This window comes from Narcine bancroftii, chromosome 7 (genome assembly GCF_036971445.1).
Source record: "Narcine bancroftii isolate sNarBan1 chromosome 7, sNarBan1.hap1, whole genome shotgun sequence".
Taxonomy (NCBI): Eukaryota; Metazoa; Chordata; class Chondrichthyes; order Torpediniformes; family Narcinidae; genus Narcine; species Narcine bancroftii.
Window position 1 is genome coordinate 76,336,984 of NC_091475.1, and position 27,698 is coordinate 76,364,681.

The following is a 27,698-nucleotide window of genomic DNA, read 5'->3' on the forward strand; positions in this document are numbered from 1 at the left end:
GCACGGTACAGATTACATTGTGCTTATGTGTATGACAATAAACTGTCATTTTTTGTCTATATTTTCAGATATTATGAAAGGCTATTACATTAATCATTAGGGTAGATGACTAAGATCTCAAGTTGCCTGTCCTTGAACTGCATTGCCTTTTCCAGTGCTTTGCAATCTTACACTGAGAGGCCACCCCCCCACCCCCCCCACCCCCCCACCCCCCCCACCCCCCCACCCCACCCCCGCATATCTGATTAGAGAACATGTGCAGTTGCTGGGGTCAAGGTCGAGTGCAATATACAAATGTACTGGAGGACCTCTGCAGGACACACAAGTAAAAAGGGTAAACAACATTTCTGACCTGCGCCCTTCATCAATGTATGGGCAAAAAAAAAGACAGTTGCCAGAATAAAAAGGTGGGTGGAGGAGAGGCGGAAAGAAAGGGTAAAGGAAGGAGCACAGGCAGACAGGTAAGAGGTCATAGGTGAATAAAGGTTGTAAGGTAGAATAGAAAAAAGTTGAGAAGTAATGGGGGAGAGGGTTGCTCTCTAAGAGAGGGAAGGAAAGGGGTTTTGGTTATTTGTTCCCTGCCATTTACAATGGGCCACAGTAGTTCATCAGATTTACACAATACAAACTAAATGGCCACCATAATCGTCATTTGTTGAACTCCATGAAGGTCTTTAATGTAGTATCATTGTTAACCCCAAGCAACCAATTTTCCCTTGCAACCGCTGCAACTGTGCCTGCCTGTCCCGCATCGGACTTGTCGGTCACCAACGAGCCTGCAGCAGACGTGGACATACCCCTCCATAAATCTTCGTCCACGAAGCCAAGCCAAAGATTGTTAAGTTATCCCCCACTAATCTTCTGGCTGTTGAGCAGATTTGGGATTCAATACACAAAAGTGCTGGAGAAACTCAGCAAGTCCACAGTCTCCTTATGTAGCAAAGATACGGAACCAACTTTTTAGGCCAAAACCCTTTTTCAAAGTATGAGCAAAAAACAGGGAGGCACTCAAATAAAATGGAAAGGAGGAAAAAAGCCCACAGGCAGGAGGATAAAGGTGGATATAGATGGGAAGGCAGAAGAGAAAAAAAAACTAGGAAATGATGGGGAGGGAGTAGCTCTCTGAATGGAGGAAAGGGGGCTGGAGAGGAGTCAAGGATAGGGAAAGAGAGGGAGTAATAGTGGAGGGGCCTAGCAGAAACTGGAGAAGTTGATATTAATGTCATCTTATTGGAGATTGCCAAGATGGGATATTAGGTGTTGTTCCTCCAATTTGAGGGTGGGCTTGGTTTGGGAGTGCATGAGGCCAGGGACAGACATGTCAGTGTGGGAATGGGGTGTGAAATTGAATTGGTTGGCTACTGGGAGGTCCCCACTATTGAAGTAGACAGTGCAAAGGTGCTCAACAAAATGATGAACCAGTCCGTGTGATAGATTATATAGATTTGTTTCATTTGTTTCTTTCCTTTCTATAAATTTCAGCAACAAGAAAAGGCATAAAAATAATATTTTAATGGGAAAATAGTGGAGTCTGTTAAAGAAAGTGTTTTCTTTTAGTAGATCAGCTGCAAGACATGAGAACCAAGGCTATGTTTTTCTCAAATTTTATGCTAGATGTTTTGGTGAAGTCTGCAGATTATAGGTCATGTAAATAGTCATGAACAGGCTGTAGAATAGTAAGCTAAATAATAATAAGGCTTCTTCCCATCTGTGTATGGATTTTCTTGCAGAAAGACCCAGTTGTCAGCTACACAGGCCTTCTCATGTAACAGTACCCACTTTGCAAAGCTAATAAAATTATGTTGTACTTGCATTAGTTGTCATACACTTTATATTTGATTTATTAACACATGCCCAGTCTCTCCGATGTAGAAAAACCATAATGGGAGCACCATAATGGGAAGTACAGGACTCCTACAGATTCACATGTGTTGCTTCACTTGGAAGGACTGATTGGGGCCCTGGATGGTGTTGAGAAGGAGGTATGGGCACAATTGGAGCACTTCCTGCAGTCACAGGGGTAGGTACCAAGGGGTCAATTAGTACAAAGGGATGAGTAAATAAGGGAGTAATAGAGGGAGAGGTTCCTGCAGAAGGCAAAGATGTGTTTGGGTGTGGGATCAAGTTGTAGGTGGCGGAAATTGCAGAGCATAGATAATATGTTGGATCCAGAGACCGATGGTGTTATATAGTTAGTAAACTATTTTGTAACCATTTAAGAATACACCCTTCTCACTGAAGTAACTGTACTGTACCACTGTGGGGCATATGTATATGTGAACAGTTTCCTGAGATGGTGGAAGGCATCAGTCAGTAAAAGCCGCTTTCAGGTGCTCGGACGCAGATAATGCGCTGGGGGAGTGCAGCTGGGACATTCAGGTGGCTGTGGAGAAGATGCCTTTCTGTCACCTGAACATGCCAGCTGAAGGAGAGCCACGTCCGAGCGAACACCGGCTCCTGTGGACTGTGGCTGTAGTCCCAATGCTGCTTTCAGGTGCAACGGGGGATTCTCGGAGCCGGAGATTATACCTACAGGAGAGTGGCCTCCTGACAGCTGCGTAGGGGTAGAACATGCAGCTTTACATCGAGGTATTTTGGCCACTTGAAAGTGCCTCTTTTTGTTATTTGAATCTTCCATCTCTAAGTTATTTAAGAAGCCTCCCAAGGAACTCCAGAGACATAACGTGGTGGGGCCAGCAGCCAAAGTAGGGAATCCTATTGCGTCCAGGGGTGGAGGATGTGGGAATCAGAGACGTGGGCCAGGGCTGAGTATGACAGGCCAGGGTATGTCACGTTTTTTTTTTAGGACTCGCTGAGCAAATTTGCGAGATCCCCTCAAAGATGTTCCTTGATGTATTTCTTGCATTTGACTTTTTTTTAATATTCCTTTTCTGGGCCTTCAACGTGACGAAAAGAGTTTGTGCATAATATTTAACAATTCTAATCGGACTGTTGTGTCTAGGGTTTAATAAAGTTGGGGGGGGGGGGGAGGATCTAATCTTACTCAACCCTGGAGGAATGAAGTACAAATGAATGAAAAAGGTCTGCTGCCACCAAACGCAGCGGAGATCGGAACATACCTCGAGCCTGTCCTGCGCACCCGTTTCCTCCTCCTCCCCCCCCACCCCGGAACCTCCCTCATTTGGAGACGCAGTGGCTACGATGAGGATGGGCCCACGACTCCCAGCGCTCCACGTCCCGAACGGTGTCAAGTGCGGCTGGGATCCTCCGTCCAATGAAACCAGAGAGGGGGGGTGGAGCGCGCTCGCCGGTGGACCAATCACAGCCAACCACGATCGAACAGCGGAATTCCGCGTCGAAGTTCCGGCCGTCCGCTCTGCCGCCCTCCCTCTCCCTCCCTCCCTCCCTCCCGGGAAGCGGGTCGCCGCGAGCCACCGGACCTTCCTCGCGGACAACGACGGCAAGCGGGGAGACCCGGGGCGCCGCGAGAAGCGGGGCTCGCGCGACTCAAGCGCGCTGTTGGCCGTTGCCCCTGCCCGTCACCGTCGGCCGGGATGGTGGCACCGCGAGCGTGTTTGGCCAGAGTGTTGTCCTACCTCCCCTTCCTGCTCGTTCTCATCGATCTTCAGTGCGAAGGTAAAGAGGTGGGTGGGCTTGAAAGTGTCGCTTATGGGGGCATTTATTTCAGACTGAACTGATGCTGGGAACGCTGAAGGCCTGTGGCCCTGTGCTGGACGGTGTCCGGCAAGGGGAAGGGGGAAGGGGGAAGGGGGGGGGGGGGTGCAAACGCCAATGTACAGTATTCTTGTCTCATCGTGGAGACGAGTATGTCCCGAATAAACTTGTCTTCAATGTAAGTGAAGTGAGAAATAGAACAATAATGTAGCTTAAGACATAGCTAAAGGTGTGGTGCAGGAAGGAGGGCTTCAGGTTTTAGGATCATTCCAAGGAAGGTGGAACCTGTTCTGATGGGACAGTTTGCAACTGAACTGGGGGAGGGTAAATATACTTGTGGGAAGGTTTGCTAGTGTTATGTTTCCGATGGGTTTAAACTAGATTTGTAGTGGGGTGGGAATCAGAGTGCCAGAGCAGATAGAGGAGTGGAGGAGGGAAAAGATGTGAAAATTACAAGCACTGTTGGAAGTGAATGGGTTGTACGTGGTGGTAATTTTCTAAAGTGCATCTATTTCAATGTACGGAGTATTGTAAGAAAGGCAGGCAACTTAGAGGAGGGATTGGCACATTAAATTATGACATTGTGGCCATTAGTGAAACTTGGTTGCAAGAGGGGCAGCTCAATGTTTTGGGCCTCTGTTGCTTTAGACACGATAGAACAGGATGAAAATGAAAGGAGGAATGGCATTGCTCGTCAGGGAAAATATCACAGCTGTGCTCAGGTAGGACAGACCAGAAGGCTCCTATACTGAGGCTATATGGGTGGAGCTAAGGAATGGAAAAGGTATAACCACACTCACTGGGTTGTATTAAGGACCACCCAATCATCAACAAGGATTGGAAGAGCAAATCTGTTAAGAGATAGTAGACAGATGCAGGAAATATAAGGTTGTGATAGTAAGGAATTTTAAAATTTCCACATACTGTACAAGGGATGGATGGCTTGGAGTTTGTCAAGAGTGTTCAAGAAAGTTTTCTAAATAATATATAGAGGTATCAACTCGGGAGAATGCAACACTAGATCTTTGAGACAGGACAGGTTTGGTAACATTTTGAGTCCAGTGATCATAATTCCATTAGTTTTAAGTTCATCATGGAGAATGATAGGTCTGGGCCTTGGGTTGAGATTCTAAATTGGAGAAAAATTAACATTGAGGAAATGAGAAAGGATCAAGAATGTGTGATTGTTTTCAGGCAAGGATGTGCAAGGTCAGTGGAGGACCTTCAAAGGTGAAATTTTGAGAGTACTGAGTTTATATGTTCTTGTCAGGATTGAAAGGCAAGATGAGCAGGCATAAGGAACCTTGGTTTTTGAGGGGTATTGGGGATTTAATTCAGAAGAAGAGAAATGTATAGCAGGTATAGGCAACAGAGCAAATGAGATAATTGAAAAGTATAAAAAGTGCAAGAAAACACCTCAAGAAATCAGGAAGGCAAAAAATGAGATTGAGGATGATATTATTAAGGACCTGTGAAATATTGGATAGATAAACATAATGAGAGGAAGTACAGTGTTATTTTTATCAGTTTTTAAAATGAATGAAATATCAGGTCTGGCGAATGAATTCTTTATTGAGAAATTGTTTCAGCTATACCTGTACATGCTAATTTTCTCTGGTGACGAGGAAGGTGCCAGATAATTGATTTGAATGCCAACATTATAAAGTTACTTAAAAATAGAGAAGGAAGTTGGTTAATTGCAGGTCAGTTAGTTGGGTTTTGGTTGTGGGCAAATGACTAGAATCCATTATAAGGAATGGTATAAACCCATTGAGCAAGGCAGTGATTAATCAAGACCAGTCATCATGGATTTGAAATTAGAAGATAATGTCTGACAAAAATTCTTCAAGGTGAAAAACCTCACAAAGATAAGCGTATACAGAGCCGTTGTCATACCCACACTCCTGTTCGGCTCCGAATCATGGGTCCTCTACCGGCATCACCTACGGCTCCTAGAACGCTTCCACCAGCGTTGTCTCCGCTCCATCCTCAACATCCATTGGAGCGCTTTCATCCCTAACGTCGAAGTACTCGAGATGGCAGAGGTCGACAGCATCGAGTCCACGCTGCTGAATATCCAGCTGCGCTGGGTGGGTCACGTCTCCAGAATGGAGGACCATCGCCTTCCCAAGATCGTGCTATATGGCGAGCTCTCCACTGGCCACCATGACAGAGGTGCACCAAAGAAAAGGTACAAGGACTGCCTAAAGAAATCTCTTGGTGCCTGCCACATTGACCACCGCCAGTGGGCTGATATCGCCTCAAACTGTGCATCTTGGCGCCTCACAGTTTGGCGGGCAGCAACCTCCTTTGAAGAAGACCACAGAGCCCACCTCACTGACAAAAGGCAAAGGAGGAAAAACCCAACACCCAACCCCAACCAACCATTTTTCCCCTGCAGCCGCTGCAACCGTGTCTGCCTGTCCCGCATCGGACTTGTCAGCCACAAACGAGCCAGCAGCTGACGTGGACTTTTACCCCCTCCATAAATCTTCGTCCGCGAAGCCAAGCCAAAGAAGATAGAGGTTCAATAAGGACAATACATTGGATGTAGTGAACATATATTTTAACAAACCTATTTGACAAAGTCCACATGGCAAATTGGTTAGAAAAAAACTGAAAATCCATGAGATCTTGTAGTATTTAGGAAATAGTCCAAAATTGACTCAGTGGCAGATAGAAAGGGTTCAACAGTGTTGTAAACTTTCTACATTTCTATGAGCACTCTCCAAATTTGGACTGCACACCTTAGATGATTGTGTGGAGAATGATTAACGCAAATAGTGCCTAGTTCAATATGTGTCCAGTTAACTTTTTTTCTCACTCGGCATAGCACTTTTTAATACAACATTGGTATTTTTGACCATTTCAGACCACTATTTAAAAAAAAAAAATTAGGTCAACCCCTTGGGACAGAACCCAGCATGAAGGACTGAAACAAGGAACTAACCTGAAATTTCAAACATTCCTAAGCATCCACGGATACTGCTTGACCCACTGGGGTTCTTCCAGCAGTTTTTTGTTTCAGATTTCATCTGCTGCAGTCACTTTTCATTTTACTACAACACTCTTTGAATTATGACTTTGAAGTTTTTCACCTCTTCAATGGAAGTTCTGTGAATATCCCACTATTCTCCTTTTGACTTCTTTGCCAATTTTCTCACCAAATTTGGTCTTTTCTCAGTTCAGCTCTAATCAGGGCCCCTATTTGAAATGTCAAGCTTCCTCCTGATGTAATTTACCATGGTCCCTTACCTGATGAATTTTGGTCTGCATGTCAAGCAACATTTGAAAAAGAATGTTCCCTGGCTGGGGACTTCAGTATCCATTGAGTAGCTTGGTAGCACTGCTACTATGCAGGCAGGTTGTGGTGTGAAGAATGTAACTGCCACGTAGGATCAGTGAGCAAAGCGAACTAACATTGGAAATGAGATGTAGGTTTATCCCCAATCTATCTGTTGTGGATTAATTTACATATGAGGGTATTAATGTGACAGTTTTATAGCTCTTGTGGAGATAAATTCCTGACTTCACAAACAAAATTCCTCCTTTCCCCAGGGCACAGTTGACTCCCACTTGTTTAAAAAATACTTGCTTTTGGGTTAATTGGCCATTCCGCCGCTGAAGAAGCAGCAGTTATTAGGTTAATGAAATGAGTTTTTATGGCAATGGAGGAGCACGACTAGGCAGATCATGACAGCTACTTTGGTGGTACTGGAGCAAGGACAGTCACTGTGGCTTTGGAGGCCCAACTTGGACTATGACTGATGGCATGGAACAATAGTTTTTGCAAGATTACCCCCCTGCAGATGACCAAGAGGCTCCTGGAGTGACAGGAAGCCACTAAGAATGAATCTAATGTGCCCGTTATGTTAAAATACTAGAAACCTGTTTGACCATAGATTAATCTTGTCACTTTTTCACCATGTACATTTACTATGAATTTTTAAACCTGAAATGATTCTGCATTGTCTTGAGCATGAAGGATGAATGCAATATGTTGACCCTGACTATCTTTATCCTTCATTTGAGATTTTTAAAATGCAAGTCTGTTAAGTTGTGCAATTCATTTCTTCAACCCCATCTCTACTTTGACGTAGAACAGCTATAATAGTAAATGCATAATGTTATAGTTTACTCTTTAAATGTTTTGACACTTTTGCAGGAATAGAAGGTGGCATAAATGCTGAAGTTGAGAAACACCTTGAAATGGGGAAGAAACTTTTGGCTGCAGGACAGTTAGCTGATGCATTGTCTCATTTTCATGCTGCTGTAGGTAAGTGTGTTGTTAACTTTTTAAAGCTGTACCTGAGTGCTAAGGATCAAATCAATGTTTAATGGTTAGCACTTAGCAAATTACGAACATTTTATTACCATAGTATTATTTAAGAAGAATTCAAAAAAGATTTGTGTACTGAGCAAGGATCAAATGGATTTGTCTGAAGTAAGGTGACAGTCCTTGTCCTTACACTTGTTTTTTTTAAAATACAGTTTAAAAAAAATATACAGAAATGCTAGAGGAACTCAGCTGGTATTGCAGCATCGAGAGGAGGTAAAAGGCCATTTCAGATAGCCCAAAAGTCTGGATGGAAAGGCGGAAAAATTCAGCCAAAATGCAGAATCTCCTACCTTTCTGAATGAGCGGAGGCACTCTCCGAGCTGCATATTCTGACCCCTTTCCGTGAGGGATAATCTTCACTTTGCAGCCCTCTACCGATCGATCTGAATATACAGCCGCTCTAAGTGGCTGTTTAGGGGAGAGCTGATTATGCCGTCAGCCTGCGACCCATCCCCCCACTCACCCCTCTCCCTCCAAATCAGGGGTGGAAGGAGTGGTCAGTGGGGGTGGGGGGGGCAGCAGGAGCCATCAGGGGGGAGCCAGTGGGGGCTGGGACAGTCACACCAGGCCACTTCGGAGCTATCTGTGGTTCAAAACGCAGCAGATCAATAGCCGTCTTCCCTATCCATAATCCCCCACACAGCTGGAAGTGTTCTGGGAAGTACAGAGTGGTTCCAGTTGCCTGGGAGATTATGGGTAGGGAAGACAGCCATTACTCTGCCATGTTTTTGTGATGGGTGATGCTACGGAACCAGTCGCCCAGCCTCCATCGGATCCGGAGGGCACTACGAGGTGCCTGAGCAGCCTTTTAGGGATGCTGGAGCAGCCTTTTAGGGAAGTTCCCATTTTTCCATCTGCTCTGTAGCCGGTTTCAAGGCGGAGGCCTGAAATGAAATGGCCTAAAGATATTACCAGTGTTTCAGCCTTGAGCCTTTCTTCAAGGAATAAGCAAATAAATAGAAATGCTTCTGGATAAAGACTGGAGAGGGAAAGAATGGGGGGGGGAGGAGTACCTCCGAAAGGTAAAGCCGAAAGATTTGTTAAGATAAATGGGAATGTGAGAATTGATTTTTGCCTCTTTGAAAGAGACAGGTGAAAGAGAGAGAAACTGAGCTCGGGGAAAGGTGATGGTGGGGAGGGGGTGATGCTTAGTGGAAAATGGAGGTTGATGTCAATGCCATTCGGTTGGAGAGTGCCCAGATGGAAGATGAAGTGTTGATCTTCCAATTTGCGGGTGGTCTCATTCTAACAATGCATGAGACCATGGACAGGCATTTCAGCTAGGGAATGACATGTGGAATTGAAGTGAGTGGCCACTAGGAGATCCATACTATTGCAGTGGCAGAGCAGAGGTGCTCAACAAATCGATCTCCCAGTCTACGCCTAGTCTCTCCGATATAGAGGAGACCACAACAGGAGCACTGTATGCAGTAGATGGCCCATGCAGATTTGCAAATGAAATGTTGCTTCATTTGGATTGTTTGGGGTCCGAATGGCAAAAAGGGAGGAGGTGTGGGATCAAATGCAGCATTTCTTATGGTCACGGGGCAGGTACCAAGATGTTGGTTAATGGGAAGGGATGACTGACTTCTCTGTGGCTTTCTGGAGTTCTAACAAGAGGTCTGAGGGGCAATTCCACCTCCTTTTTCTTCTGGGTGTGGTACAACAGCAGGATTCAATCATGAATTCTTCACCTCATAAATTGCTTTTTCTGCTCTTATCAGGTCTGACCATTTGTGCCTGCCATTCCTTTTTCCTCTTTTGCGTATATTCTGGCTTGTTCAATATGTGCTAATAGGCCAGAGTTTGTATCATAAGCAACACATTGCACAGAGGGCATTAAATTTGTATTCAATGGCTGCAGCATTTCAATCTATTAGAGACATTTTCTTTGTTCTTTAACTTTCCTTCTCTGCTGCATGAGCTTACTTGCTTTCATTCATTTCTGATGAAGGGTCTATATCCACAGATGTTCAGCATTATCTGATTTTATTTCTGGACATCTAATTTGTTTAGGCAAGTTGTGAGAAATTGATGAGAACCAAATGATTGTTTCAAATACTTCATCCAAGTGTGATCAAGTCAAGCAACATGTAGCTGTTGGTTGAATTGAAGAAGCAGGTGCTTTTTCTTCAGCCTCTTACTGAATTTTCTTTCCAAACTTTCTTCTCCATCTGCACTTAAAGCATTAATTTTCCTTTTTTGAATGAAAAACCTTAACTGCAGTTCATTGAGAGCCCTATTAAAAGTGCACCCAAACCAATTTCATTCAGGTTGTAGCTGGTACATTGTCACAAATCAGGAAGCTGGGATTGCGCCTTTACAGGCTACCTGTCTGAAACAAGTATGCCAGGAGAGGGCTATGTAGCCACGAGGTGCCCTCTTCCGCAGTAGTTGAAAGGTATTCAACTAAGGATGGCAAGTGGAATTGAAATTCTGCAGGTGAATTAAATGGAAAGGATATTTGGAAATACAATTTATATAATTTGGAAAGGATTAGGGATAGTTATTATGGCTTTGTGTGGGATTAATCATTTCTTGCAATTGAGTTTTTGGAGGAGGTTACAGGTAGTTGAGCGTAGGGCAGTAGGTGTTATGAACATAAATTTCAAGACACTTGGCAAGAACCCTCATGGTAGGCTGATCTGGAAGGTGCAGATGCATGGGATCAACAGTGGATTTGAAATTGGCATGGCAGATGGAGTTTAACCTAGAAAAGTGTAATGTGACTCATTTTGATTGGTCAAATTTGAAGGCAAGATATGGATGGCCAGAGGCTTTTTTTCCCCAGGCCTGAAATGGTTGACAAAAGATTTAAGGTTCTTGGGAGTAAGTACAGGGGACATGCAAAAGGGAAGTTCTTCACACAGAGTAGTGGGTGCATGGAATGCGCTGCTGGCAGCGGTGGTGCAGGGACAATAGGATCTTTTGAGAGACAATTAGATAGGTACATGGAACTAAGGAAAACTGAGGGTTAAACAGAAAGGAAATTATCGTCAGTTGGTAGAGTTGGTTATTAGGTCGGAACAACACTGGACTGAATGATCTATACTGTGCTGTAGATTTCTATGTTCATTACCAGTCAACAAAAGGGTAGTGGTGGAAAGGTTTTGCTTGGGCTGGAGTTTGTGTCCAGCCCATTGGACCACTTTTTATGATATATGAATCACTTTGGAAAAAATAGATGTTGAATTCATAAGATGACAAAAATTATTGGAGTGGGAGACAGTATAATGCTCAATTACAGATATGGGGAGAGAAACTGTAGATCAGTGGTTCTCAACCTTTTATTGCCCTAGGCCCCACTTTAATTTAAAAAAAAACATACACCCCACCATTAATGGAAAAGTTATATATTCAAAAGAAGTTTTAATTAAACCATTTACTGCAGGTGTATTTCAATGCGATTAAGGTCGGGAATACACTGGAACACATATTTCATATTCAACTATTACTTCAATATGTCAACCATCTCAAACACATTCAACAATTGTTGTCACTTCAGTGGGAACCTTGCCACCAACACTAGCTCCAGATTTTTTTGATTTGAGGGACTATTTTGTTAGTTTCAACCTTAAATTTATCATAGCTTGTAGCAAATCACTAACAGCACTGAAGCCACATGCTACTAAAGAAGATGATGAAAAATGTATCAATAGTTCCCTTGCTAAAGTAGTTGAGTTTGGGTGTTTCTTTTTGATCTCATTAGACAGCCACATCATGGTTCCTTTCACTTTTAACAGAGTTTTCACAGATTCATCATGTTTCAACTCAGATAACTCCTCTTGGTATTGCACTGGAACTTCAGATAAGACCACCAGCAATGGCTGAGTTAACCAAGAGGGAAAATTCATTGCCTTTAAATCACAAAATCTTATCATTGAAGTCGGTAATCAACATTTTCAATTAGTCATCAATGACGTTTGTAGCAGCATTAGTTACCTCACACTTATTCAACCAATAGAATTGACTAAAATTTCTTGCAGAAATATTCCTTTGGCATAATTCAAGAAGTGTCATGTATCCAAATATCTTTGTTTTTGTATCAAGGAGCATCATATTTGCTACTTGGAGTTGCTTGTTCAATGTTCTTAGTTTCTCAAAAATGTCCGTCAAGTCACTCACATAAGCGTTGCCATCTGTTGTTAGCAAGAGCTTTAATTCAGGTTTGTCCTTCAAGAACCCAGAGGAGATCAAACAGTTCCATAAACCTTTTAAAGCATTTTCCTTTTGATAACCACCTTACTTCGGTGTGAAGCAATAATCTCACAGGTTCTGCATTTTTATTTGACACAAAACTATTTAAACAAACGTTCACATTTGGCAATAGCTTTTTTGGCATTGATACACTTAATCTCAGAATACAGTATCTCATGTAGAACAGGATACTTTCTTGGCAAATAAGTTTTCTTGGTGGATAACACAATTCACAACCAACATGTATGAATTTTCAACCTTCATTCATTTTAAACATCCTGTTTTTTTACCCATTATCGCAGGTGCACCATCTGCAGCACAAGATGCAATGTTTATTTTTTGTATTTCATTTTCATCCAATTAATTTTTGAGTTTGCTGTAGATATCAACTGCAGTAGTGATTGTTTCTAAGGATTCACAAAGCAACATCTCTTCTTCTTGAAACTCTTCATGATCACTATATCTCACGTATGCCAATAACAGAGTCTCCCTGTCCCGTATGGTAGTTTCATTCATTTGTATTGAGAACTTGTGTGATTTCAACTTCTCAATTAAAAGTTTTTCAACATCTTGACCCATGTTATCTTTTCTGTTGCAGACAGTACTATTATTTAATGCCATTGCTCGGACATCTTTGTCATCCTTTTGCAACTCTTTTGAGAAACAATGATATTTCCAAGTTTAATCAGTTCCTCCCCAATTGTACGATTCTTCTCATGTTTTGCTATCAGCAAAGAAATTTCATACCCAGCTTCAAGGGTATGATTAAGGGCTGTAGTTTGCGCAGCAAATAATGAAGTGATTTTTTTTTTTTACCTATTTTATTACTTCTCTTTCAGTGATTTAAAAATTTTCCAATTTCGAATTGACATAGTTAGGATGCTTTACCCTCAAATGAACTTCAAGATTACCTGCTTTCATTGATTCATTTGTCAAAGTCTGTTAGCATAATAGGCAAAATGGTGCACGTTCCTCATGTACAGCAGGTATAAACCCAAACTTCAAGAACTCCACTGAATATTGAGGCTTTGGAAGAAATATTTAAAATGTCCTTAGCCATGAGTGTGGTGTCAAAGGATTGGAGGGCAGCTCAGATTGTTTTGTTGTTTTTTAAAAAAAATCTCCAAAAGTAATACTGGAAATTATAGGCTAGTGAGCCTGATGTTAGAGGTAGGTAAATTATTGGAAAGTGTTGTAAGAGATCAGATATACAATTATTTGGATAGCCAGAAACTGATGAGGGTTAATCAACACACTTTGTGCATGGTAAGTCGTGTTTAACCAATCTTAGTTTTTCAAAGGGGTTACCAGGAAAGTTGACACATGAAAGGCTGTGGATGTTGTCTACAAAGACTTTAGTAAGGCCTTTGTGAAGGTGCAACATGGGAGTTTAGTCAGGAAGGTTCAGATGCTAGGTATTCATGGAGAAGTAGTGAACGGGATTCAACAATGGCTGGACGAGAGAAGCCAGAGTATAGTGGTGGATTATTGCTTCTCAGACTGGAGGCCTGTGACTAGTGGGGGAACTTCTCCACCCAGAGTGTGGTGAGAGTGTGGAATGAGCTGCCAGCTGAGGTGAATGCAGGCTTAATTTTAACAATTAAGAATTTGGACAGGTACATAAATGAGAGGGGTATGGAGGGCTGCTGTGTGGGTGCAGGTCAGTGAGATTAGGCAAAAATAGGTTTGGCACAGACAGGAAGGGCCAAATGGGCCTGTTTCTGTGCAGTAGGTGAGTGTTCTATGGTTCTGTGGTTCTCTTGCATCTCTTCTCAAACTTATTATTAGGGGTGTGGGGTAGGGGTGACCCATGTCTACATTCCCATCAAGATTAGCTAACATAATCATGTTTAATTCTTTTCCCCCAACCTCCATGCCAGTAATGTTTTTACCTGTCTTCAAACATTTCTTGTCCCCTCTGATGCACCTCCAGCAAGTTTTTTGCTTGTGTATTAGATGAGACATTAATCTCCTGCACTTCTCCATCCCACCCCCTCAATTAATTGTTCTCACTCATTCTGGACCAAACCCAACTTTACTATTCAACACAGACAAGGGAGGTGTATTTGTGGTGTACTGATGTCTTCATTGCAGAGGCCAGACGTCACCTACTGGATACATTCAGAGGCCAGTGATCAGCTTTCTGACCAAGTATTTTGAACAGTCTGTTTTCCAGTTCTACTCTGCCCCAATGTTTCCTTTACTACATCAATAACTGCTTCCTCTTGTACCTATGCAGAACTCAATTTAATTAACTTCATGACCAACTTACTTTTAAATTTACCTGGTTTACCTGTTTCTGATGCCTATCTCCTGTCCCCAACTCTGAAGACCAACAATCTACAGATAACTATAACCACTTACAGTACCTTGCACTTTCTTGCAATTCCTCTGCCACATATTTTCTCTGGATGAGGGCTTCCATTCCAATATATCCAACATGTCATTTTCTTTATAGTAAACCCTGATTTCCTCAGCTCTCATTGGTAAAGCCCTTACTGCATCATTTCCATATCTCATACCACTGTATCATCTCCATATCTCATACTACTGCCCTTGCCCTACCTTCCCCAGGCAGAGCAATGACAATGTCTCTTTGGTCTTCACTTTCCACCATACCATACATGTGATGTGTTATACTCTAACACTTCTAACAACAGCGTAATTCTGCTACCAGCAACATCTTGCTTCCTCATCCCATTTGCTTTTCTCAGGGATCAAGCTCCATGGTCCACGCTTCCTGCTAGAATTGCAGCAAGTGCAAAATTTGCCCTTACATTCCCCTTTCAACTCCATCCAGGACTGCAAACAGATATTCTAGTGAGACAGAGCTTTATCAGCACATTGTTCAACTTCACCTCTTTCATCATGCAGCATAGGAAGTAAAGGGTAACCAATATTTTAGGCTGGGCCCTTCATCAGGAATAAGCAGAAACCAGCAGGTGTCTGAATAAAAGCTGGGGATTGGAGGGAGGAAAAGGGAGTGCAGGAGCACAGACTAGAAGATCAGAGGTCATATAAAGGTGGGAGGGTAGAAGAGAAAAAAGCTGATAATTGATAAGGGTTAGGGATAAGGTTAGCTTTGGTTTGGCAGTGCAGGAGGCCATGGATAGACATGTCTCTGGAAATGGTGTGTGGAATTAAAATGGTTAGCTACTGGGAGGTCCTTGGCCATCATTTTTTTTTTTGCTTGGTACAGACAGTTCATCATTTCTGGAGTTTGATGCTTGAGACCCTAGTCCATTTCACCCTGCAGGGCCCTGGTGAGACCCCACCTGGAGTATTGCGTCCAGTTCTGGTCTCCAATTTTGAGGAAGGACATACTAGCTTTAGAGGGTGTGTAGCGCAGATTTACAAGGTTAGTTCCAGGGATGGCAGGGTTGACATATGCTGAAAGGCTAGAAAAACTGGACTTGTATCCGATGGAGTTTAGAAGGATGAAGGGGGACATGATTGAGGTATACAAAATTATCAGGGGGATAGACAGGGTGAAGTCGGATTACTTGTTCCCAATGATGGGGGAGACGAGGACTAGAGGGCATAGTTTAAGAATTCAGGGTAGGCCCTTTAGGACGGAGAAGAGAAAACATTTTTTTACCCAGAGAAGTGTGAATCTGTGGAATGCTCTGCCACAGAGGGTGGTAGAGGCAGATTCGCTGATTATGTTCAAAAGAGAGTTAGATAAGACTCTAGTGGGCAAAGGAGTTGAGGGTTATGGGGATAAGGCTGGAAAGGGGTACTGATAGTAGTGATCAGCCATGATCTGTAAAATGGCGGTGCTGGCTCGATGGGCCGAAGGGCCTACTCCAGCTCCTATTGTCTATTGCTAACCCTCCATGGAGGCAGGAAAACTTGCTGAGCATGCTGCCCTTGGGAGCCTTTCCGCACAATGATTTACCTGGTTAATCGGTAACCTGGTATTTGAGGGGGATGGGGGCTGCCTCCAGCAGTAACAATGCAAGAGCACTGCCAGAAGGCGATTAGTGAGTTAACTCGGCCAGAATCTGACACTTGCCCCCACTAAGTGTCAGATCCAGATTGAATTTAACAGGAATTTAACTCACCCTGCCAGTTTGGGATGTTTCACATCGCGCGATTACCGGGAACTGACCTGCTAAATTAGCCAGTTAACCAACATAGATGGTGTGAAATGGGCTATAGTGGAGGGGTTGCACTATAATCAGTAGGCTTTTTCACACCGCAGTGTAAAATGAAAATTTCCAGGAAATTTTCCTGGGCACCCTCCCATGAACCTGCAATGTGAAAAGGTTAGCCTGGGAAATTTAAACCGGACCGCGGTCCTACTTGAAAGGTAGGGCTTCGGACCTGGGTATTTTCCCCAGATTACCCTCTCTCTACGATGTGAAAAGGCAAATGGTCAAGCAGGGGAAGTCTCGTGATGTCAGCACTTGCATTCTGTGTCGCATAGGCAATTAAAAGATTTCTATCTCCTGGCAACAGCTAGCCACTTTGGCACGTCACGACAGTAGCACAATGCAGGAAGAATGGCTGTCCACATTAACAATATTCCCTCACAGATGGAACCGCTTTGTATTTCCCAGAGCACTTCCAGATGTGTGAGGGATTATGGGAAATGAAATTGGCCATTCATCCTGCATTGTTCTACTGTTGCAATGTGCCAAAGCAGCCCTGAAGCACCGGAGGTGGTAGACAACAGACAGTGGGGAGAGGGAGTGGGCAAGCAACCAGATGGGGGGGGTACTCCTTTCAGTGTGTAACACGTCATCGGCCAGGGAGGGCAGATTCATGGGAATTTGGATTGCGATCTGAAAGGCCCAGGAATTCCTGGATTCTCATGAATTTCACTAGGTCCAAGTAGGGTCACCACTCGCCTGTGGTGTGAAGGACTCTAGTGAGAATATCACAGCTGTTCTTGAGGACTTGATATCTGAGGCAATAAGAGCAGAGTTTAAATATAAAAGGTGCAGTCAATCTGGTGACTATTGGGAGGCCATTAGTATAATCCTGAGAGATTATAATGGATGTAAATCTTGAATATGGAAAGGTCTAAAAGCAATAGGATTGTCATAGTGAATGACCTTTATTTCATTCATTTTGACTGAGACTACTTTTGTGGTGGAATTTATAAGTGCATTCAGGGAGGTTTCTTGAAATAGGTTGAAGAAAGTCCAACCATGAAGGGAACAATATTGGACTATGTACTGAGAAATGAGCCTAGCCAGGTAATCAGTATTTTAGTGGAAGAGCATTTTGGGAATAATGGGGGGTAAAGCACAGGATTCTTTTGACACCGTGGATGTGAAAAAACACACAAATGCTGGAGAAACTCAGCAGGTCAAACAATACCTTTATGTCATCAAGTTGAAGGGCTCAAGCCCGAAACGTTGGTGATATATCTTCACCTTTGCTACATAAAGGGACTGTTTGACTTGCTGAGTTTCTCTAGCATTCGTGTGTTTTTTCATTTTGAGAATAATGATCACAGCTCCATAAATTTTAAGATACTTATAAAAAACACCTTGCAGGTAAATAATAAATTGGGGGAGGGCAAATGTGTTATTATTAGACAGTAGCTGGGTGGAGTAACAACTGCTCCAATTATTAGATAATTCCACATCTGACGCAAGAGTTGTTCAAAGACCAACTAATCAGAGTCCAGAATTGGCATTGTCTAGTAAGGAGGAAGGAGAGGGATGGCAGGGTAAGAGAACATTGAATGATGAAAGAGGTCATGAATTTGGTCAAAAATGAAAGAAAACGAGGTTAAGTAAGCTACAGTAACACAATGACCTGATGGAATGCAGGAAAGAGCTCGAAGAAGGCATTAGGAAGACAAAAGAGACTGAGCAATGTCCTGGGTGAGCAGGATTAAAAGGAATCAATTCCAAAGCATTTTTTTTTTACTTGCATTTTTAAAACAAGGGATGATGCATTAAGGAGTACATTTCCACTTGAAGTCAGAGAAAGTGGATAAGGTACTAAATTAATAATTTGCATCAATATTCACTAAAGAGAAGGGTGTGGAGGAGGCTGAGAGCAATTTGGAGAATACTAATTAGATCAAGGAGGTGATGCCGGTTCTTTGAGAAGAGCCTGTATCTTAGGAGATCGATGGGCATTGCAGCTCCAGTTCTGTTTAACAAATTAGTTTCATTTTGCCCATTATCATTGTCTCTGCTCTTTACAAATGAGTTTGGTTTAATTCGGTGCAAGAATTTGCAAGTGCAGAGGAGTTGAATCAGGAGATAAGGGCCTGATATTTTCCTTTTGCTATCTCATGAGAGAAAAAGTTAAAGTTGCGTGTATATTTCCTGCAGACCAAGATATTGGCAAGGAAGTTGGGGACACAGCCTTCGTTCCTATGCTTATTGTTTCTTGTAGAATATTTAGGAAGTATTTGGTAGAAAAAAAAGGATATGTCTGATTATATAAATTAGCTGAATCTATCTTGATCATTTCTTGAAAGCTTGGTTTTCTTTTTGTGCATTACATCTGAATGAAACATTTTAGTTCTTGTTATTCTTTTTTTTAACTAAAATGAAAAGCTAATTTGTCTGCATTAAACTATCAACCAATTTATTAGGCTGCCCTCCTGAAGTTTCTATTTATTTCATGTTTTTAAGTGTTTTGCTGCTTTCAAAATTATTTCTTGGATATCCAAGTTCAGACTGTTCATTTTTTGTACATTCACAACGTTGGATTTTAATAACAATTAATGAACAACTTTTATACCTTCCAATTTAGAAAAAAATCTCACCATTGTTCTCTGCTGCTTAGTCAATTCTGTAATCATTTTTTTAATTGTTCATTTAATCCTTTAGCCTTCAGTCAAATGTCGTTTGATGGTCCAGGTAGATGTCAACCAGATCATTTAGCACCTCTGGTGATGAATACTCTAGTGTAATGGTCAAATTAAATTAAATTATAATTTTAAATCATGTATTTTCTTATGATTGAACATTACCTTTTATCTTTGCTATTTCTAAAAGATTGACTAATATATCCTGCATTTACAGATGGAGATTCTGATAACTATATTGCGTATTATAGACGTGCCACAGTCTATCTAGCTATGGGCAAATCAAAATCTGCTCTCCCAGATCTAAGTAAGGTCATTGAACTGAAACCAGACTTTACATCAGTAAGTATTATGGTTTTTATTTTTTTGTATTTTTTTTTGGTTAAGTTGTAAGGAAGACTTGCACAGGATTTTGTCAATGACTGAATGTAATTTTATTTCAATTTTTGATGTGTAATTGGTTATAAATTTATTTTCAGGCTAGGTTACAGAGAGGAAACTTGCTACTTAAACAAGGGAAGTTGGATCAAGCAGAGGAAGACTTTAAGAAAGTGGTAAATGAGTTTGGTACATTATGGCTTTGATAATTATGGAATCTATATTGCTTTTGTTTCATTTTGGCTGTTTCTTTCGATTGAAAACTTCTTGTACAAAATGTATCATTTTAGCTATTCTAAGAATTTGACTTTACAGACTATTTTAAGTAATAGTCAATCTATCAGAAATGGAAAAATGAAGATGCCCCTGAGATCAGACTATTTTTCACTACCTTAAGGATTAATTTTGCCTGTGTAGCAATTGCTTTTCTCAATTGCTTGTTTGAAGCATTGAAAATGTGTGAACACTTTCTTCGTAATAAACTGACTTAATTAATAATGTGTACAATCTTGGATCAAAATGATTGTACATGCATTTTACTAATGCATTTTTTCCTTTCAAATAATGTCACAATGTCTGAACATAATACAGTACGGGATAAGAATGGCCCTTTGGCCCACATATCTGTGCCAAACAGTGCCCAAATTAAACTAAAACTCTGCTACTTGCACATAATGCACATCCCCCTATCTCCCACAGCCTTTTAATTGCTACTTTTGAATCTGCTCCCATCACTGTCCCTGGCAGCTCATTTCTGCCACCCATCACTTTATTTATATGAAAACCATATGTCCTCCACATCTTTAAAATTCCTTTCTCTCTCTTTCCCATCTCCTGCTGAATGGATGTCCACTCGTATTGGCACTTTTATTCGGGGGGGGGGTTTATTTTGCCTCTTGTAATTTTATGAATGTCTATCAGGTCTCTCTTCTGTCTCCGCTCCAGAGATAACAGCCCAAGTTTGTCCAATCTCTTTCCAGAGCTCACACCCACTTATCTAGGCAACATCCCAGTCATTTTTTTCTGTATTTCTTCCAAAGTCTTCACATCCTTCTGTGATGAAATGATCAAAGTTCTACACATTGCTTCATGCAGCCTAGACAAAGTGTTATTTCACTGCAAGATTACTTTCTTTTGTACTTGATGCCCTATCCAATGAAAGCAAGCGTATCACATGTTGCCTTTAGCTCCTTATGTACTATTCTATTAGCTTGTTGAATTTCCAGTAATTAACTTCATGGCAGTAACGGCAGGGCTTTGGTCCTTAGCAAGATAACGGTGGAATTGGAGTGGAGGGAGTTGGAAAATAATAAGTCTCCTGTTTCTCATGAAAATTCAGAAATTTTAGTTTATGAAATCAACATTAAGAGTGGTGTACCATGAAGGTGGTGGGGGGAGGGAGGTGGAGGGGTTGCGGGGAAGAGGGAGAAACGGCAATGGGGAAGGTGAGATCAATGAGGCCTTTCTTACAGTGACCTGAAGAAGACAATAATGAGATTAACAAAGAGATAGGTTGGGACTTTTCCCTTGGGTGTAGAAGGCTAAGGGGTGATTTTGGATGTTTATAAAATTGTGAGGGACATGTAAAAAGTAAATGCTTGATCTTTTTCTCAAGATGGGTGATTCTAGAACTGGAAGGGATAGGTTTAAAGTGAGAAGGGTGAAATCAAGAAGGTGGTTTGCATCTGGAACGAACTGCCAAAGGACATTGGAAGTGGGCACAATTTTCATGTTCAAAGGTATCTGGACAGATATATGAATAGGGAGGATTGGGAAGGATCTGTCCCACATGCAGACAAAAAATACCAGTCTAGAATGCCATCTTTGTTGGCATAGACAAGTTGGGCCAGAGGGCGTTTTCTGTGCTGTATTATTCTCTGAAAGACATGCTGACCTCCAGGAATGACACCCAAACAAACAAAAATGTAGATAAGAGAACTATAAACTTGTAAATATACTATAAAGTGAGACCTACTGCTCTTAAAACTCCAAGTATATTATCTCTGGTTGACACACTCGCACATCCCAACTTGAAGTCAGAAACATTCAGAAACCCTTGTGCAGTTGTAATTTGGTTTCACTAACCTGGGGAAGAAAATGTTTTCTCTCTGTGTTTCAGGCATGGGTGACAAATAATTGGGCAGTAGTCAAGAGGATGTCAGAAAGGTTCCTCATGCTCACTGCCTCAAGACTGGAGGAGTAGGTCCTCCTCATGCCCAAACTAAGACCAGAGCCAAGGAGGCAGTAAATCTCCATGGTAAGCTCTTAAGTCCTCTCACTTTAATTCATCCCACTTTGAAGTCTGCATGTGTACTGGTCCATTCTTACAGATGTGCCATGCACACAACTTATTTGTGAACCTCAATTGTGATGTCATTTCTGGTTCACTAGAGGAGTAGTTCACATCACTGCTTCCTTAGATGACATTCATTAAAAACTGCAATAGGCAGACGTTTGTGAGAAAGATGATGCAGATGCACACTGAAGCAGCCAGCTTGTTGTCAAGCTGCCAGTCCAGAATTAAGGTGATGCCACTTTTATGAAGAAACTCTTCTACTTTGGAAGTGTACGTCAATGTAAGATCCAGCAATGAGCAGCATGAAAATAGAAATACCATCCGGTGCAGATTCTTGCTTTTACAGACTTGAGCTGAGCCAGTTTGAGCTCTGCTGTAATGTCTGCAAGAAGAACTACATGGATAGTTAGAGATTACCCATGAACCTTTGTCCTGGAATACAGCTTTACCCCTGGGGACTGATAGTTTTCCACCAGAAGTGGATAACTGTTTAAATAGCACAAAGCTGGTTCAGGAGTTTGAAGAATTATAGAGTGTTGAGATAGAGATGTTAACCACATTAAGTGAGTTGACAACTCCACCCTATCCCCACCCTGCCGGAGAACTCTTTTAAGTGATCTGTTTTTCCAGTGCTGCCTCTGGGCCATGTGTCCACCTTTGTTTCATAGCCAGCTATCCCAGTTTGGAGTTTCACATTATGGAATACTGCAGTCTAAAAAGGGACACATTGTGGACCAAGTAATATACATTGGCATGCTGAGTTCAGACATCACAACTTGATCATAGTATAGAGTATAGGAGCTGGGAGGTGATGCTGTGGCTGTTTAAGGCATTGGTGAGGCCTGGTTTGGAGTACTGTGCTCAGTTCTGGTCTCCAAATTAAGAAAGGATATAGATAAGGTGGAGAGGGTGGAGAGAAGGTTTACAAGGATGTTGCCTGGGTTACAGCATCTGGATTACAGGGACTTTATTCATTGGAACATAGACGACTGAGAGGGGACTTGATAGATGTATTTAAAATTATGAAAGGAATAGATAAACTAGACATAAATAGACTCTTTCCCCTGAGGGTACGGGAGGTTGGAACAAGAGGGCATGAGTTAAGGGTAAGGGGGAAAAACTTTAGTAGAAATATTAGAGGTGTCTTTTTTACTCAGCGAGTGGTGGCAGAATGGAATGATCTTCCGAATGAGATAATTGCGGCAGAGTCCCTTCTGTCATTTAAGAGAAGGTTGGATGTGTACATGGAGGTGAGGGGGTTAGAGGGTTATGGACGGAGAACAGGAGGGTTGAGCTAGTGGAGTTCTTCTGTTGAACCGGTGTGGACTTGAAGGGCTGACATGGCCTGTTTCCGCTCCATAAACGGTTATATGGTTATGGTAAGTAATATAGTACTCTAGCTTCAGCCATTGCAGGTTGGGGGCGGTACAGCTTCCAATTGCATTTGTTCCTCTAATTCCTGCTGACTTTTGGGGGGCAGGGGGAGGGGTTATAATACAGCATCATCAAAATGATCATCCCCTTATTTCTCAAGTGCGACCCATATGACTTCAATAGATAATCCTCAACTAATATCCTCCCTAAGTGCTGCTGCGATGTTCTTCTCCCTGATCAAAAAATGCAACATGTCCTCAACCTTTCTCATCTGTACCATCTCTACCTAAAATATTTGAACTGCTAGTCCTGGCCTCCTCATAGCCACTTTTCAATAAAGGCTATAATATCCATCTGGTGTATCCATCCATGCCCTGAGTTCATATTTCTTGTCTGACTCCCTGCATTAAAATAAATGCAGTTAAATCTGTTGGATCTTGCATGTTCTAATTTGCTTCTGCCTGTCCCATATGCTTGATTTGCTTGCTTCAAAATCTAATAGCCATGCTATTTAACATAATACCTATTTCCCCACAGTCATTTTGCAGGACATCATCTCTTGCTGTTCAACCTCTCCTGTGCCTGCTGATTAAACCATTTACCCTGGCACAAGGGAGGCAGCACCATGCTGAAATCTCAGTTGCTGACATGGAAATGGTGTCTGTGCCTCGACTGAAATCCCCTATCACTTTGCTCTGCCTAACTTCACCCTCTCTTGCTGAGCCTTGGAGTCTGTCATGGTGCCACTAATGCTGCTGTCCTCTGAAAGGTCATCCCCTTTGAGTACTGTGGGGAGGTATACCCATCACTGAGAATGGCCAGAGAGGGCCTGTCTGCATACTCCCTTTACTTTTTCTGGTGCTGACCCAGCTACCTGCAGACTGCATCTTGGCTATGATCTTCTTATCTGTGATCCTTGACACAGTCAAGAGCAGCAGCTGGGTGTATTGCAAGACTCCTGATACTCCTCCTGTAACAGGAGTATACCTTCACTGCCACTCTGTTCACCCTGTCAAAAGGTTAACAATTAAAAAGACCTTGCAATCTTCAACCACATCTCTGCTCTTCCTTCTTCCTGATGCTTCTTGAGCTCAATCCTCAGCACTTAGCCTCCTCTTTAGAATTTGTTTCAATCACAGCCACTCAAAGAACAGCCACTCCAAGAACAGCCACTCTGAAAAGGCCGCTACCTGGAGCCTGCCTACCTTTTACTCACTCTTCTGCTATAACCTAACTGGCCATTATCTTCGACTGCCACTCTTTTTAAATCCTATGTCGCTTCTTGGATGACAAAGGATTGATGGGGCAAAAAAAAAAGCATGAAGGATGTATGCAATGCAATCATGGGAGTCTCCTGAAGAATCTATTGAAAATAGAAAAGAAAGACATCAGAGTTCACAAAGGGGCCGTGAAATATCATTATCAAGTAAGATTAAAGAGAATCCCAAGGTATTCTGTGTATATCATAAAAGGATGGCTAGAGAAAAAGTGGGTCCCCTGAAGGACCCATCATATAAGGAGCGAGAGGGTGTGGGAAAGGTCTAAAATAAATACTTCTCGTGAGGGTTTGAAAAATGGTGTTCAGAGATGGATACGTTGATAGTCAAAAAAATGTCGGTAATAAAAAGACATTTGTGTTGGATGTCTTGAAATTAATAAGTGTAGAAAAATCCGTTGGGCTTGATGATGTCTATCCCAGGGTGCTACAGGAAACAAGGAAAGGGTTGTTGAGGCTACTTCTTCATTTACCATTGGTGAGGTACCAGAGGATAGCCATTATTGATGCTTTGTTTAACAAGTGCAGCATAGTTAAGCTAGGTAAATAAAAACCAGTGGGTATTGTGTTAGTAGAAGGGGAAATTACAGCAGAAAATTCGAAGAGGTGTGATTTGTGTACACTTGGGAAGGAATGGCAGATCAGGGATGGTCAGCGTAAGTTTGGGGAAATTGTCTCACTAATTTGATTGACTTTGTTTAAGGAGGTAATTCAGATCAATGAAGGCAGGAAAGAAGACCATGTCTGTGCACTTCATTTGACAAGATACCAAGTGGTGGTCTGGTCCAGAAGGTTCAGACATACAGGTTCCAAGGTGAGATGGTTAATTGGATCCAAAATTGATTTGATAGTAGGAAGTGTATTTTCTTTTTGCTTTTCTGATTGGAAAGCCAGATGGTTAATTGGATCCAAAATTGATTTGGTAGTAGGAAGTCGATTTACTTTTTGCTTTTCTGATTGGAAAGCCTGCTAGTCGTGCGCAGCAAGGATCAGTGCTGGACTCTTGCTGCGATGGATTAACTTGGATGTGAATGTGGAAGGGATGATTTAGCATGTGGATGACATGGAAATTGATGGTACTATGGATGGCAAAGTGTTTCTATCTGCAATAGGATATAGATCAGTTGGGCAAATTGAGCAGACCTTTGGCAGATAGAATGTAAGTTAGAGTTTATTGCCACGTACCAAAGTGTAGAGAGAATGTTTGTTTTGACCTGTCCAGTTGGATATCCGACATTATAGCAAGTAAAATTACAGAAATTCAGAATGACAGATCATTTTATCTGGAGCAAAGGCAACAAAATACTACTTTTGTGAAGATTATTCAGGAGTCTGACAGTAAGAAACTGCCCTTGAATGAAGTGGTGTGTGTGATTCCACACATGCTGAGGTGGAGACCGTCAAGAAGATTAACTTTTGATGCAGACTTGGGAGTGAGCTGTAGTTAGTGTTTGGCCATAGGGAGTATAAATAAAGGATTTGAGTACACATCCTTGCAGGGCCCTGGTGTAAACAGTAATTGTGAAGAAGGTGCTGCACCAATCTTCGCTGCAGCCTGCAGATTGGCAGTGATGGATTCAATTAAAAAAAATTAAAAAGGGGTGAGTGCTGAGTCCATGAATATGGACTTCATGAATGAGTTTCTTTGATGCTGTTGAAGTGATGATATAATCTGATGTAATATCTTTGTTATTTACCGCAATAGTGTGATCTCCCAGTGGCTATCTATTTCAATTCTCTGCCTCATTCCCTTGCTTACACATCTGTTCATGGTTTCATTCATGGCCAGACTGAGATCGCCTGCAAACTGGAGGAGCAACACCCTCCCACTAGATGGCATGAACATCGACTTTGCCAGTTTTCATTAGCCTCCCACCTTATCTTTGTCTCATTTCCTCTAGCTCTGTGAGGGAAGACCCTTTCCCTCCTTTCACAGCCAAAAGCCCTCCTCCAATCACTTCTCACTTTTTGTCTTTCCTCTTGTATCCAATTAACATCTTTTGTCTATTGATCTGTACTCCTTCCCCTGCCATTCTTTCCTTTTCTCCAATCTTTTAATACAGACACCTGTCTGTATTTTGCTCATACCTTGAGGAAGGGCTAGGCTCAAACTGTGGCTAATACTTCATATGGATGCTGCAAGACTGCTAAGTTCCTCCAGTATTTCTGTGTTTTTACAATAATCACAACATCTGCAGACTTTCGTGCTTCACTCCAAACTGTTCCAGACACATCACTCTAAAATATTTTGCTGCAGATCTCCCTTAAATTTGCTCTCCACCACCCCTACCCCAACCCCTCACCTTAATTGCATGTTCTTTTGTGTGTGACCATTTTACCCTGGGGAAAGATTCTGTCTGGACTCAATCAATTCATCTAGAGAGTGTATGGACTTCAATCAAGTCATCCCTCAGCCTCCAACGTTGCAGAGAAAACTATCCAAGCTTATCCAATCTTTCAGTATAACTCCTACCCTCTAGCATCCTGGTAAACATCTTCTCTACCCTTTCCAAAGCCTCCACATCTTTCCTGTAACAGGATTACATAATATATATTCCATGTGTGGCCCTACCAACTATAAAACAAACTTCCTTTTTGTTTTCCTTCATGCCCTATCTAATGAAGGTAAGCATAACATGTGCTTCCTTTCCCACCCTATTTGCTCATATGTTTGCTTTCAATGAGCTATTATCATGGATCCACAGATCTCTCTGCACATTAATGTTTTTGAGTGTTCTGTCATTCCCCTTGTATTTGACCTTCAGAAGTGCAGGACTTTGCACTTTTCCAGATTAAACTCCCATTTGACATTTCTCTGCCAATATCTGTAACTGATCTGTGTTTTGTATTCTTTGTTCGGCCTCTGTGTTTTCCACAAATTCTCCAATCTTTTTATCTGCAGTTACTAATCCGGCCACCTATTTTTTTCATTCATCATGTATATCACAAACATTGATTCCTGTGGAACACATCTGGTCACGGGCCCCCTAACCTGAGTAACACCTTTCCACCACTACCCTTTTATTTTTGATCGCTAGCCAATTCTGTATCCAAGCTATTAATCCATTGTGGATCCTATGCATCTTCACTTTATGGATCAGCCGATGAAAGACTTTATCAAATGCATTACTAAAATCCATATTAACAACATCCACTTGCCTAACCTCATCAATCACTTTTGTCTACATACTTAACTATCTTGTAGTTGGGGATCTTCTTTGAAAGAGTGATCACAATATGATTGAATTTCTCCTAAAAATGGAGGGTGCAATAGTTTAATCGAAAACCAGTGCATTATATCTAAACAAGGGGGACGACAACAGGATGAGGGAGGATTTGGCTTTCGTAGATTGGGAACATAGGCTCTATGATGGCTAGTTGTGGAACAGTGGAAGACTTTCAGAGATTTTTCACAAAAAAT

General features: G+C 42.0%; 1 protein-coding gene across 2 annotated transcripts in view; it reads left to right on the forward strand.

Annotated features, from left to right (window-relative positions):
- Positions 1–3,313: 3,313 nt before the first annotated feature.
- Positions 3,314–27,698, forward strand: part of dnajc3a (DnaJ (Hsp40) homolog, subfamily C, member 3a) — an 80,126-nt gene continuing 55,741 nt past the window's right edge. Inside the window, exons 1-4 of one of the 2 annotated variants that reach the window (XM_069890371.1) lie at positions 3,314–3,597; positions 7,802–7,912; positions 19,171–19,295; positions 19,433–19,507. In XM_069890371.1, the coding sequence (XP_069746472.1) occupies positions 3,516–3,597; positions 7,802–7,912; positions 19,171–19,295; positions 19,433–19,507 (393 nt within the window). In that variant the 5' untranslated portion in view covers positions 3,314–3,515. Of the gene's footprint in view, positions 3,606–7,801; positions 7,913–19,170; positions 19,296–19,432; positions 19,508–27,698 lie in introns of both variants that reach the window. The other variant, XM_069890370.1, reaches the window with a different exon arrangement.